A 15,370-nucleotide genomic window follows, 5' to 3' on the forward strand; every position below is an offset into this window, starting at 1 on the left:
ATATATATATATGAAAGATACTGACATGTATTTTTTTTTATAAATAGTTAACTTAATTAATTTATTGACAATGCTGATGCTAAATGAACTATTCATCAATTTTTTCTTTAACATATGATCATTCAAAAGGCTTTATTTGTATGTATTGTACATCAGTATTTTTGTGTATATATTTTCTTCTCATCAATCTAGATGGATAATTGATACAGTCAAATTAGACAAAGGGGACCACCAAATAGAGTCAAGATAGAGCCAAAATCGATGAATATGACAAGCATTACTCAAATAAATCAGTGGGACCACTAAAGCCTTCTATCATGTGAAACAGAAAAACTTTTGTCATATATATATATATATATATATTGTGTGAAATTCTAAGAGCACATACATCTGACACACCAAACAAGAGAGCCTGAAGCGGACCCTTATAATGTATAAAGCACATAGATAAACTGTTACAAAGTAAATAATTTTCACTTGCCAATACTCCTTTGCAGTCTTCTAAAGTCTAATCTTCTTCTTTTCTAGCTTTCTCTTCTTCATTGTCCTCTGCGTCCATACGTCTTTTTCATCGTGGGGAGTTTTCGTCTTCGTGGAATCTACACTACACTTTGTCTCAATTAGTATTTCCTCTACCCGTCTCCTTTTCCTTCGCTCCTCTGCTTGTAATCTTTGTTGGGTCACCTCTAATTCACTTTCTTTTTCTTTTTTTTCCTGAAAACCCTACCTTAATTGAAATTATTTTTTTCAATCTTAAATAAATTCCACATATCTCTAACTTGGCACCCACAGAAGCAATTATTAACGGAGTTAATAACTTTTTTTACAGGTTGGATGAGTTGGGCTGATTTATTAATGATAAAAAATCATTTTCTAAAAAATTGAAAAATAAAGGACTGAGTTATAAGTGAGTTAAAAGTTAAGAGACTAAGTCGCAACGAGTCATAGTTGAAGGACTGAGTTATAAGTCAGTTAAAAGTTGAAGGATTAAAAGAATAATTTTTCCAAGATTTTAATATACTTTATTTATTTTCTAAATTTATAATTTTTTTTCAAACTCTTTCTATTGATTTCACGTGCGTGTTAAAGGAGGGGTTCCATCAAATCATCAATCAATAGAGTAGTTTTAATACAAATGATTAAAAGATATATATGAGAGATACTGACATGAATTTTTTATAAATAATTAAATTTATTTATTTATTTAATATATGTAAATTAATTATCTAACTTTATGAATTTATGTTTAAAACAAAAGAAAAGTCTCAAATGATTTTGCTTGTTGATTAGATTTAAGCTAAGCCAAAATAAATCATTGCATTCCCTTTATATCTCGGTAACGTCACTTGTTGCAGCATATATACAATGTTTATATTGTATTTTAATTAAAAATCTTAATAATAAAACCTGCTTGAAATGTAACTTTAAGCCATTGATTCATGTTCAAAAAGAAATTTTAAAGTGACGACTGAACATATTTACATATTTTTTAATGTAATTTTTTTCACTCCTTCACCTTGATATGCCTAAGACTGAGAACAAACAAAAGGATACAATAAAAAACCCCATAGCCACATAAGAATCGTGGCAAATAATAACCAAGGTGAAGAAACATATTGTTGCCACCAATTTCGAGGAGGGCAAAAATGTAAGACTACACCTATAACCAAAAGACTCTAAAGATGACCCATGTAAATATGAAATATGCTTATAACATCCCTTTGATTAGTTCCCATTCCATGCGCCTTATGAGGCCATCATTGCCAACTAAACTCACACTTGTATAATCACAACTGAACAAAACAAGCTGTAACAGACAACGGTCCTTCAATCTGGATGAGCATAATAAACTTTTAATTTGCTAAACTTCCGAACAACGGGGTTTGAGATTGCCTAAGACACTTAAATTGAGTTTCTCATTATTACTACAATATATGCTATTTCTATCTGCTCTAAAAGCCTTTTTTTCCTTCTATTTAAGGGGAGGTGTTGATAAAGAATATGTAGATAATAGTACTTATTTGTCTGTTTTAAACAAACAACAAAACATCACTATATATATTTGTCTGTTTTGGCAAAATAGACAAAAATAGTGCTCCTATATTCGTCTGTTTGGCTAGAACAAACAAATATAAAATCTTATATTCCTCTATTTTGGCTTGAGCAGACGAACAAAAATATTTTTTTAAAAAAATGTGAAATTATTTGCCTTACCAGTTTTTCTTGCAACTTGCAATTTTAAAGTGCATGAAGCAAAACCAAAAAGAGCAAGAATGATAACGATTCAGTAAAACCAAATCATGTTACACTTTCCATACAAATCACAATTTTAAGGGTTAAAAAAATGACAATAATAATATCATAATTAGCTCAATTAATCAAAAATACTAAGCACCCTAACTTAGTCATATAACACAAGAAAATATAAAAACAAAAATTCTAGTAACATCCTAACTTATTTAACATCTACCTCTCTACAACCCCCATTGTATATTTATCCAAATGCTCATATTTTATGGTTAATCATCAATGTTAAGTATATATATCTCTATTGCACTCTCAATTTTATAGTTCAATCCTAACCATTGATTTAATCTCTGTAATAGAAAAAATATTCAAATAGTTTTAGTTCATGTTCTCAAATAGTCTTCACTTGAAATAATCATAATAATGGTTTCTCGTAATAATTAATTTTGTTTTGGCTTACATAAACATTTCCATATATGGTTGGGTGATAAGTAGAAAGAATGGTGTAAATAAAAATTTATAATTATAGCAGCGGCATGCACACACCACTTGATGTACCAACTTCATCGTATTAATTTTTAAAATTTCATAGCTTTTAAAGTTCAACATGAAAATTAAACATTGATGATACTTAATTAACTATATAATTCTAACCAAACTTCTCTCCTAGACATTTTCACAAATACCATTTGTGCATTAATATTTAAACAAGTTCATCATGTTTTTAATCTTCAAATGCCTGTTCAGCCAAAAAAAAAAATCCTCAAATGCTTTCCCAATCACTATCAATGCTTCCCAAAAGCTATTATTCACCAACAATCAATTTAAATAGAAAATTTACAACACCCACAAACCTAAACAATCACTTTCAACACCCATATAACAGTCACACACAACCAAAAATTTAGCACCAAACCAAATAACTTACCTTGCATCTTGCAAAGTTAAAGCCATGGAAAAGGAAGGAGACAAAGTCGTCGAGCAAGCAGGAGAAGAGAGGAGGAGCTATCCGCCATCGAGAAGAAAGGCTAGCTATGGAGTTCACCGCATTGTCAAGTTGTTGCATTACTGAGAAAGAGAAGAGAAGAGAAGCTGTCATCGGCCAAGAAAGAGGAGAGAAAAGAACACTGGTTATTGCAGGAGAAGAGAAGAAGATAGAGAAGAGAGAGCTTGTGGCAAAGGAGAAGAGGACAAGAAGAGAAAACTATTGCCAGGGCTCACTCTGATTCGATTGAAAATATGTTGCTGCACTTTGGAGGTTCAAAATTTAAAAAAGAAGAAGTTTTTCTTTTGTTACACTAAGTAACAGATAAGTATGTATCTACACACTTGTCTGTTACAATGCGATAGACATGTATGACAATGCAATAGACATGTATGAATTATTCATGCTCATCTGTTACAGTATATACATACTTGTTTATTATACTATAACAGATGAATATAATGGTCTTTTTCTTCTATTTTGAAAAACAGATGAAAATGGGGATATAAATGATCTTTTTTGTAGTAGTGCATCCAAGTCCAACTATAAGGATCAAAACAAACTCTGCTCTCCCACATGACTTGTATTGAGATCATTAGAAACTGGTATCTATTTGCACAAGTATCTTTAACATTAATAACTGATACATCAGAAGTATCCAGATTCCAACAAATATTAATACCCCGTTTGATTCTTATTACAAGGCACCTTCCAGAAGGAACATATATGGTCCTTAATTATTATAAGTCATCAAATAGGGTATTAATTGCCTTTTTTAAAGATTGTCCGTATTTAAAATCTCATCATTGATTGGAACTTCTATGATTTCTTGGATGTAGTTCATGATATTAAATAAGGATAAATTTAAACAGTTTTTTGATCTTCAGACAAAATCAATGACCTAACCATCTTTTCTTGAATTGAATGAGGTGGGTAGTAATGACTAATAATAAAGAGCGAAGGGTGTACACCGAAGAAATTAAATGAAAACATGAAATTGCTTATACATTTCTGACTTGAGGAAGGACATCTACAATATATGGCCCAAAGAAGACAACATTTATTTTTCCTTCCAAGGAAAAAGAAAGTTAACAAATGAAATACATAATAGCACTGTGCAGAACCCAAAAAAAAAAGTATGAACATAAGAGGCCCTAAAGAAGAAAACAATTAATTAAGAAGAAAAGACAAAAATGGATGATCGATGTGTTGAATGAATATTTATGAGTGAATGAGTCAGTGAAATAGATAATAAAATGAACTACTCAGGAACTTCTTGTTGTTCATCATCATCATGATTTGCAGCAGCAGGAGGAGGAGGTGGGTCAGAATTATCATGTTCATCAGATGATGTAGCTTCAGGCTTATTCTGAGCTTCGTTGTTTTTCTTCATGGAAGCAGATTTAGAGACATGGGAATAGCATCCTTTCTCCTTGAACAACTGAGCAAAGTGATGCTTACAATATAAAAACCCATCAAGTGCTGCATAGTTTGATGGGCTCAGAAAACAGCCTCCTTGAGCACACCTGAAGCATGACTTGTGATAGAATTCTCCTTCCACTGTCACCTGCTTGTTGGTCGTCATCATCATCAGATCGTCATCTGGATTGGTTTTGGACGGTCTAGGTTCAATTTAATTTAGTTTTTTTACATTTTAAAATAAGTTTTTACATTGTTGATATCATCTAAAATAAAAATGATTTCATTTTTAAACCATTCCAACTAAAACTTTCTTCCTATCCTTAATATAAGACTTATTTAATTAATTTGGATAGATTAAGAAAGTTAAATAAGTTAGTTAATTATATAACAAATATGACATGATCTTCCTAAAATACTCTTGTATATGACAATACTCCTTCCGTCCCTTTTTATAAGCACTAACTACCGTCCCTCTCTTGTCCCTAAATATAAGCAACATTTATAAGTTGACTTAAATTTTTATAACAAATTTCCTGTTTTGCCCATCATCTCTCACCATCACACATTCTCTCTCTTTCATAATTCTCTATTCTCCTTCTTATACTCTCTCCCCCATAAATAAGGATATTTTCGAGAAAGAACTTCTAATTTCACATTTATTGTCTTTAATTGATTTTAACTTTTTTTTAATTTATGTGATGGAGTCCAATGTTTCTTATAAAAAGAGACGAAGGGGTTATTATATATCAATTTATAAGTTAGGCAAATTAGTTTAGAATAAAAATAACAAATATGAGAAATAAAGTAGATTAGCATTCTAGTTCTTTTTATAAGGCAGATAGAGAAGATTTTTTGGGTCTTATTTATAAGACACTGAGAGAAATTTTTTGTATGGATGTACAATTTTACCCTTAATTTATTATTGTGTTGACTTTATTTATGTGAAGGATAATAAATATTAAATAGGGATAAAGTTGAAAAATTGTTGAATTTTAAATGAGTTAATGAAGTTCAAGGTTGTCCTTGGTCTATGTGAAACATGTTGGAAGTAACTTATAAATAGGACCAAAAGAGTATTTAGGACTAAATCTAACCCACTAACTAGGTTGTAGAGGATGGAAAAGAGTAGAATAATAATAGCAATAGCCATAAAGGAGAGTGCAAAACAAACGAACCTTTTCAAGTGGGTAGACAGTTTTCTTGCAAGAAGAGCATTTGTCTTGAGTTCCAGAGAACATGGCCGACAATTTGCTTGGTGCCCTCGTCTGTACGTTCCAACATTTCAAAACCATACGAGGATTGTTTTTGAAATTAACTATTACATCCGGTCCTTAACAGAAGAATTAATTTGACACTCAATTTAGTCCTAAATATAATATCCTAATCATCTTTTTCTTATATCTATCTATTTTTTTCAAAGTAGTCTATGCAGTAATTGCATATGTTAAAAATTCAATCAAATGGTAGCTCTAGCTAATCCACATTATTAGTTAGGGTATTTTAGGAAAGATAGCATATATTTATTATAAATAACTAATTTAACAAACTTACTTAATTTATTCAAATTAGTCAACTAGATTTTTATTAAGAACTGGATGTAGTAATACATAACCATAATACATATACAAATTAACTGGATTTAGAAAGCCAATTAAAGGCATTTTGCAACAGAAGATTACGTACCAGCTCATTCTTTCCAGCTGATTCAGAATTGATATGTATGATCATGAAATAAAGAAACAATATTAATTCTTGATTAGCCCCAAAAAGTGATGATAAAAATATAATAGCGATGATTGCAATTTAAAGTTTATGTTTATATACATATATATATATATATTTATATGTATATAAGCAACTCATGATGGAACTCACTTGATAGGGATCTCCGGGTGAGTCCGCCAGTGCTCTTGAAAAGCTGCTCAAAATGAGGCTTACAGTACAACACTCCATCCACCGACGAGTACGTGCTTATCTATATATATCATTCCAAACCTCACAAAATTAAGGGCATTTGTGGAAAGATAAATAATTTTATAGGCATCAATAAATTCTCTTAGTTTAGGGTAAATTTTAGGTAAAATTGTCTTATAAATAGGAACCGAGTGAGTATTATGCATATGCATGTTTTTCTAGTAGAATTGTTATGAGCTCAGAAGAAAAATCTCAACACGGACGAGACCGGTACTTGTCAATTGAATCAACTTTTATTCATATAATCAATGGATTTCTTGGGGATTATGTCAAGAAAATTTTAATTTCAGTACGATTTTCAATCATTAGATTATCATATAGTCATTTGCTTTGTAAGTGAAATGGCAAATAACATATATGATATCAAAATGGCTAATGAAAATCTTTAAAACCATATTAGCTAGACTATATACTGAAAATAACATCCACCGGATGCGCTTAATTCAAATGTCTCTTTCGTTGATGAATAATGTCTGTTTTAAATCATTTTGGTGACCTTGAAAATCCTCCAAAAACCAGTTTAAAAATCCAAAAGTCCTTTTAGGTTCAAAAGTTATGTTTAGATTGACACTGGAATCGAATGAATTTTTTGTCAAAAACCAAGTTAAATCTAAAATCACATTTTGAAATGGATATTCAAACTAACTTTTTTAACAAAAAGTATATGTAAATATAAATTACACTACAGAATTGGCTTTTACCCAACTTTCAGTTTGCAAAATGCAATTGGGATAAAAGTTAATTTTGCAAACATTAATCCAAACAAGCTTTACATTATTTATTTGCTTCTTTCTTTCTTCTTTTTCTTTTTCTCTTTTTGTTGTTGTTTGTATGGGATAATGGTACGTACCGCAAGGACGCCGTTACACTGACTGCATTTGAAGCAAGTCTTATGATAAATAACTCCGTCTGCTGACACAGAATCCACAAAATGAGCAGTTTTATCACAAGCCTTGCATTTCTGTTGGGTTCCGATGAACGACATGTCGTTTAATGGTCTTTTCCCTCTTTGTAATTTCCCCCCGATGAGCTTTATTGCAATTCCCCAAGTAATAACAAGAATATATATGATTTGCTTTCAATTATCAGAGAAAAGTGTCCCTTATTGAATCTGGAAAAAGCTTTCAGATAATAAAAGAACTCAAAGTGGGAAATATATTCTATTTGTCATCCTCCACCATCGCTTGTAATAACTTGCGAAATTAAAGCTGTAGCAATGAAATGAATCAAACTGGTGGAGATAGTGAATCCATACATAAATACCATTAAACGCATCCCCCTCTTCTTTTTTAATTTGGTCGTTTGCCATCACACGCAGTCTCTATTTTTAGATTCCAACTAATATGGACATTTTCTGACCAAGTCTCTCTCTCTCCCCCTCTCTCTCTCTCCCTTACTTTTGCTTGACTTCACATATGCAGTTTAAAATTGTTGTGTTTTCTCAATTAGTTGCACGAGACAAGTCCTACAAAAATTTACCTTACACAAATAATCCCTTTTATATTCTCATGTTAGAATAAGTTGGGCAATTCAATAAAAATATACATAATATTAGGGTTAAAGATCAATATTGCCCTAAAAGCTTTTGCGCATGAGCTATGAGTATTGAAAAGTTTCTTGGATTTAGTCTTGCCCCAAAAGTTGTAAAATAGGAAAAATGTTACCTTATTCTAATAATAGCCAAATGGACGTCTACCACATCGGGCCTTATGCCATATATGATTCCACATGAACATGACTGTGCTTTTTCTTTTGATCAATTTTGTAGAGAAAATTTTCGTGAAACAGCAATGTTGCCCCAAAGTGTAAAAAATGAGCAATATCACCAAAATTTAACAACAAAAATTTAAAAAAAAGCACACTACCTCTGGTCCTTAATATAAGATCTCGTCTTTTATTTTGATTCTAAATATATGACCCTAGTTCACTTTTTCTCTCATATTTATGTATTTTTTCCCAAGGTAGTCTTTCTAATAATAGTAGTTGTCACATCCTGAATTTTAGGCCTAGAAGTACCAAAATTAGCCTGAAATGGGTAGGCTACGAGACTTTTTTGGCAGAGGTCCCAGAGATTTCCTAGAAGGACGACAGGATCTCAAGGACTAAATCGCAAGGGAAAATTTTTGAGACTGAGAAAAGAAGAAGTTAGAGGCTCAGAAGAAGTCTTGGAGCCCAAGAATGAAAAATAGAGATCAATATAGGCCAAAGATTATATTGGAGGCCTCAATGAGGTGAATTTTGAAGTTAAGCCAAACCAAGGGCAAAATCGTAATTGTGCAAAGTTTTGGGCCGATAAAGGGAAAAATAGAAATTATGCCTAAAAATCTCAGAAAAATCCCAGAAGATGAAAAAATATAGGTTAAGGCCTAAACACTTCAGAAAAATTCTAGAAAAATAGGAATAAAGTTTAGAGGCCTATATGAGACTAAAAATGATGAAAATGCCCTTGGAAGGAATTTGTGGAATTCCTAGGATTTTGACTAATTTTGAATATTATTGAATATGAATTATTTAAAGTATATGGAGGCCTCAGATAATTGAAAGAAAATGGGAGAAGATACTTGAGGAATTATCATAGGTTTTAAAAATAATTCTGTTCCCAAAAAGTGAAGAGGTTGGCTTTAATAGAATTTAAAGTATATTTATACACTATCCGGTAAAAGTCAAAGTCAACTGTCTAGAGATTGACTTTGGACTTAAGAAAAATTAGAGGAATTTCCCATGATGAATAAATAGTATTGGTACCTGGAGATAGATTCTCAGAGTTGTGGATCGGTAGAAAGAATAAGATCAAGATCACTTCGAAATAAATATTATTAATTATTTTAATGGAAGAACAAGGGAAGAGCATCACTCTCTCTTTGGGCATGTTATATAATGCCATGTGGATTTATTTGAGGTGAGAAAATGGTACTAGAACACGTCTCAGTGGTCTCGGGTAAATCAGGGCTCGAAAAAGTACCATATACGGTGCAGAATGGCAAGACAAGTGGAGGAATGCCTAAGGATTGTATTTTACACGAATTTTATATTAATTTTATCCCTATTTTAATGCAAAAATGATGAAGGAATATGAAGAAGACAAGTGTATGGTTAGATGGGAAAAGAAGATACTAGGTGTACGGGTGGATGCAAGACACGTGTACAGTCGTATTAAAGATATGTGACTTGATGATGTAAGCATGATATCATAGGACACATGTCATCACAAGATTAAAAGAGAAAATGGATAGTCCAGATCAAGCTACGTATTTTTAAGATCAACGACATAGATTTAGTCTTATTTTCCATAAATACCCCCTCCCCACCCTCATTTTTGTGTAAGCTCATGGAATCATAAGAAAACTCTTGCAAAATGGATTCTAGAGAGAGAAAGAAGAGAGAGAAAGAAAGGCCAAGTGACCCCATGCAAGATTAAGCTCTGAAACAATATATGTTCATGGTTTTTTATGTAGTTTTCACTACCCTTGTTGTTATTGAGCTTGGTTATGGATTGTAATAATTTTTGGGAGCTTGAAACCCTAGGGGCATGCTACATGAAATTGTTAAGGATATGGGAAGATGAAATTGATGTTATAATAATGTTTAAAACTTGAAAGAACAAAAATAAAGTGGTTTTATGTTGAAACTGGTTGAATTTTATGATTGTACAACTTGAGTAGTATTTCGGCCAGACCTGATTCTTGTGCCTAGGATGTGATTTTGCTGATTTTAATACTTCCAATGTATTTAAAATGAAAAATTGTGTGGGGTAAAGGTAAGAAAATAAGTTTGGAAGCATTGGAATTAAAAATGGAAATTTTGGACCCTAAAGGCATACTATTCGGTCAAGGGTGGTTCATGGGGAAGGAGTTTGATTTTGATTATTTTGAGCTTGGAAATAGATTTTACATACAAAATTGTATGGGAATAACATGTGGAATTAATTTTAGAAAGGTTGGAAATCAAGTTCAAAAGTTAGAAGTCAATATAGTTCAAAGAAAATAAAGTATTGATGTTGTTGATTACCATGGCTCTAAGAAATGAATGGAAATGATGTGTTGGTGCATTTAGGGTCATGAGACATTGAGGAAGATGAAGAGCAAGCAACCTTAATGGTTGGTAGCAAAGGGAGCAAGAGGAAGTAAAGAGAAAGTTTAAAGACACAAGGTAGCAAACTTTACCCTACTCTTATGTGCTTGGTATTTGCTTGCATGTATGACATGTTCTGTGTTTATATGGTTTTATGAACTCATGTATTGTGATTGTGAATATGTTTGAAATGTGTCATAGGCCTATGTGTTTTATGGTTGATGCATGATGATTTCCAAACATGTCACTGTGTTATAGAAATGTTAAGTTGCAAGCATGTTATGAATACCAAGCTTGCCATGTATGTTTAGGTGGTTATTGTTTGCTACTAAGATTTTTCCGAATCTCACCCTCCCGTAACCAACCATAATAGGTGATATAAACAAGCGAAGAATACATAAAGTGAAAGCAAGGAAAGAAGAAAAGAATTGAGAAAATTTGTTGTATTACTTTATACACTGTATACACCAATATATGTTGTAAATATGCCATTAACGGTATGTGATGATAAATGATGATGTTGGCCTGTGAAATTGGCTATAATAATGTATAGGAATGGTTAGTGTATGAATGGAATGGTATTATGTATGGAAAGTATTAATCATGAGCAATTAGTGCAAGTTAAGGGGATAAACTATTCCTAATTGAGCAACGAAATATTGGTAAAGTATAAGTGAGGTAAATGATTGATTCTACTAATAAAATTTGACATGATTAAAATTCACATCCTGAGTTTTAAAACAAGTAGCAGATCACTTAAAACGGATATGTGTGCTAAAAGTTATGCCCTCATAAAGTTGAACCTGTAATTTGGAAAATGCTCAGTGAATGGACCTGAAAGCTCTCTGTGACCCCATGTCGTAACTGGGAAGTTGAGGTCATGACCAGGAAGAAAAAATGGCCTCTATGACTTCAATTCGTGATCAAAAAGTACCGAGTCACAACCCAAACATTATGTGGACTCAAGTCAGGACCTGGCCTGAAAGTTTGAGGAAAAGCTTCAATTTTGTTGCAAATTTTCAATCTACGGGCTTGTTTCGTGAATCACTTGAACCATAACACTTCCGAACACGTACTCTGAGGGGTTAAAGGTAGGATGTTTTAGTAGTTCTAGCTAATATATTTAATTAATAAGAATATTTTAGGAAAAATAGCACCTATTTATTACAAATAACTAATTTAACTTATTTTCTTAATTTCTTCAAATTGGTCAACTAACTCTTATATTTAGGACCAAAAGTAATATAAAAGATTGATAAAGATGCAAAGCAAAGTAGATAATAGAATGCTGAATTTGGAATAGTCAAAATATATTGATTGCTAATAAAGATATAATATTTTGAAAGAGCAACTTTTATTTAAGGCTTAACCCAATTGAATTTTGATTGGTCAAAATATAATAAAGGCTAATTTCCTTGTACCCTAGCTCCATCCTTGCACACACATTACATATTTAGAGGGAGCTGATAGACATAAAAGATTTCATATCGGTATGAGCATAATTAATTTAGAGCAAGAACAACATCACCATAAATAAGTAAAACTTTAAATATATCGGTCTCTTTTCAGACACATGAACTTGGGATTATTATAGTAAATTTCATAAGGCAATATATAAAAGTTGGCGCAAGGATTAATTAAGAGAGATGGGCTTTAAAGCAAGGGAAAAGAGAAAACTTTCGGGGACTATATCCACGAGAACGATACTTTGCAGCATTTTCTTCCACCTTGAGAAAGTCTTCATATTTCTTGGCCTCAATCACTGCCTTTTTCTCTTCTGCTAACTGATGAATTTCGGCCATTTTGTTTTTCATTTTCTCCACATAATCTGCCTTCTTTTTCTCCAATCCTTCCTGCCATAATACAGGACATTTTACAATGCCAACGACAATAATAACATTATCAGACTTAACCCGACACATAGTAGTGTATGTAGGCCCTATTTGGCATCACAATTAAAATCACTTATAAGTACATTTCATGTAAGCTCATGAGATAAAACTCCTCTCACATATTTATCTTATATTCTGTAAATCATAATTAAAAAACTGCATATAAGCCATTTCAAACGAGTCCATAAACTCTTCTGTAAGTAGAAGACTATAGGTTCCCCTTATGTGATATTAAGCTATTACCTTGATCTTGTAACAAAAAATATTACTCATATTCATTTATTATTAACATATACACACACACTCCATCTTGTCTTTAGTATAAGGCATTCTCAACTAATTCTCACACACCTAGAAATGTTTAAAGCATTAAATCTGTCATAAATTGATAATTTTTTTCCATGTTTACCTCAACTTAAATGATGTAGATAGAAAAGTACAGAGTTCGACGAGCTTATTAATACTAAACCTGAACTCATAACAAGGTTAAAATTAAAAAGTAGAAAATAATGAGTTAGTTGATGATTTATAGTATTTAGGATCAAAAATTACTTTTAAAAGATGCCATATAATAAGGACTAGAGGGATAGCGTATGTATGTATAATGAAGAGATTGCTATTGGTGTTAATAATATTATTACCTCCATCGTCTTGATTTGAACTTGAACAGCTGCCTTTTTCCTGTCTTCCCACAGTCCAATCATAGAGAGCTTCTTACTTGCCCTGTTTGGCATTGGGATTTTTACTTTTTATCAACAACACCCATCATACGCACAAATTGCAACTTGTTTTCGCACTTAAAGTCATGAATTAGGCCAGTTAGAATTTGTTAACAAGCTAAGAGTAAAAAATAAACCTTGTACATTATAATAATATGGAAAAAAAAATTTTTACGGTACTACCTTCGATTCTTAATATAAGAGCTTATTTAACTTTTATTTTGGTTATAAATATAAGACCACAATCCATTTTATCTCTTATATTTATCTATTTCTAAGATAGTCCTTGTAATAACAGTAGTTCTAGCCAATACACTTAATTAGCAATGATATTTTAAGAAAGACAACGCCTGTTTATTACAAATAACTCACTTAACAAACTTTCTTAATTTAATCAAATTAGTTAACTAGCTCTTATATTAGAGACCGGAGGTAGTAAATAATTAACATCTTCATCATAACTATTGAAAATAAGAAAACTTCGGTGACACCCAAACGGCCCTTAAGTAGTTAATTAAGCAAAAGTGATTCATTGTCAAGAGTCTATAATTCATTATGGCCATCAAAATTTGGATCCCCAACAAACAAAAATTATGATATCAGAATCCAATTTTTTTTGTTAAAAAAAACCTTTATTTTTGCATGATAAATAAGCTACTTTGTCTTACTTGTTCTCTACTTTTGCCTTCTCACTTTCTTCCCATGCTCTAACGAAGGCTAATCTTTTTTCTGATTCAACTCTTGCAAAAGCAACATCTGATGATGAAACCCAAACGCAAAAAGGAATAGAAAATTAAATAAAAAAAAGGTTATTTTTCTTTAAATTACTGAATATATTAGGACTAAAGTGTAAATTTGTCTCGAAAATTTTTATTCAATAGCAATATTGCCCCGAAAGTTTTTTAGATTCAATGTTACCCCTAAAATATTAAAATAAAGCAATGCTACCCTTTATCATTAAAAATATTAACTGTTAATGTCAATTGTTTAAATGGGCAATATTAATTTTTCTAACAAACGAGAGTAACATTGTTATGTTTTAAAACCTTCGAGGCGACATAAAAACAAAAAAAAAAATTTAAGACAAATTTACACCGTAATCCAATATATTATTATACACATTTTTAGGAAAGATATTACCTCTGTCTGTTGAAGTCTCGAGATGTTTATCAACTCCAAGATCTGTTATGTAAACAAAATCACATGTTCAATGGAATAATGAAAGAAAATATGGTTCTGTACTACAACGTCGTTTTGGAGAAAATTGATGAGAACACTACTGAGGAACGACGGGAGAGATGAGAGATTTACTCTGAAAATCAGTAGCGACAAGAGTGAGTTTCTGGTTTACGACGACGTCGTTTGAAGCAGAGTCTGCTTTCTCCGAATCCTTATTATCATCTTGGCGAGGCTCAGATGTTGAGGCCACCGCAGAATCCGGCAGCGTCTTATATGACTTGCTGGCTTCGCCTTGCTCCATGACGACGTCGTAACGAACTATGTGGCTCTGATATAGGAAGCTATATTCCCAACTCTTCTTCCTCGGAAAACAATGAGGTTTTCATGGTGCTTAGTTGGTGACCGCCCTCGTTTTTATACGCCACAAAGTGGGGCCAAGTATGCGCCCTTTTTCTTGTTCTTTTTAATGCTGATAAGCTAATTAAGCTGCAGTTAAGTTTTTGTAGGTAGTATTATGAATATTGAATAATCGCACAGAAAAGTATTTTTTGTTATAAAAAAGGGAAAATTACTATGAGCTCTAACGAAAAAATATAATTACTAAAAGGTTTCAATAATAAGTAAATACCTAAAACATATGATTTACAATATTAGAACTTCTCATTTTAAGCTGCTCAGTTGTTATGCGACATATTTTTTGTTAAATATACTCTTTCTTTGAGATTTATAATAATTTTCCTATAAAAATTTGGTTGGGTTGAGTATTAGGAGCTCATCAGACATAGGATAGAAATCAAGTGTTTAGGAAGGGAGTACATCATATTACATGATCATAAAAAAGGTGAGCATGGATCGAACAGATATATTCAATTTAAATAATT

At 31.8% G+C, this 15,370-nt stretch overlaps 2 protein-coding genes across 2 annotated transcripts; both read right to left on the minus strand.

The window, feature by feature from the left end:
• Positions 1-4,493: 4,493 nt before the first annotated feature.
• LOC114759692 (LIM domain-containing protein WLIM2b-like) lies at positions 4,494-7,613 on the minus strand. The gene is made up of 5 exons (XM_028948910.1): positions 7,479-7,613; positions 6,530-6,629; positions 6,338-6,354; positions 5,830-5,919; positions 4,494-4,799 (listed from the first exon to the last, which is right to left on the minus strand). Exons 1-5 carry the CDS (start codon positions 7,611-7,613, stop codon positions 4,494-4,496), a joined length of 648 nt encoding a protein of 215 aa, XP_028804743.1.
• A 4,723-nt stretch (positions 7,614-12,336) lies between these two features.
• Positions 12,337-14,790, minus strand: LOC114759693 (remorin 1.4-like). The gene is made up of 5 exons (XM_028948911.1): positions 14,622-14,790; positions 14,451-14,492; positions 13,979-14,066; positions 13,233-13,314; positions 12,337-12,552 (listed from the first exon to the last, which is right to left on the minus strand). The coding sequence occupies exons 1-5, from the start codon at positions 14,788-14,790 to the stop codon at positions 12,337-12,339; spliced, it is 597 nt and encodes a 198-aa protein (XP_028804744.1).
• Positions 14,791-15,370: the final 580 nt, after the last annotated feature.

Source organism: Neltuma alba, unplaced genomic scaffold, assembly GCF_004799145.2.
Source record: "Neltuma alba isolate B1F8T4 unplaced genomic scaffold, ASM479914v2 tig00010879_pilon, whole genome shotgun sequence".
NCBI lineage: Eukaryota > Viridiplantae > Streptophyta > Magnoliopsida > Fabales > Fabaceae > Neltuma > Neltuma alba.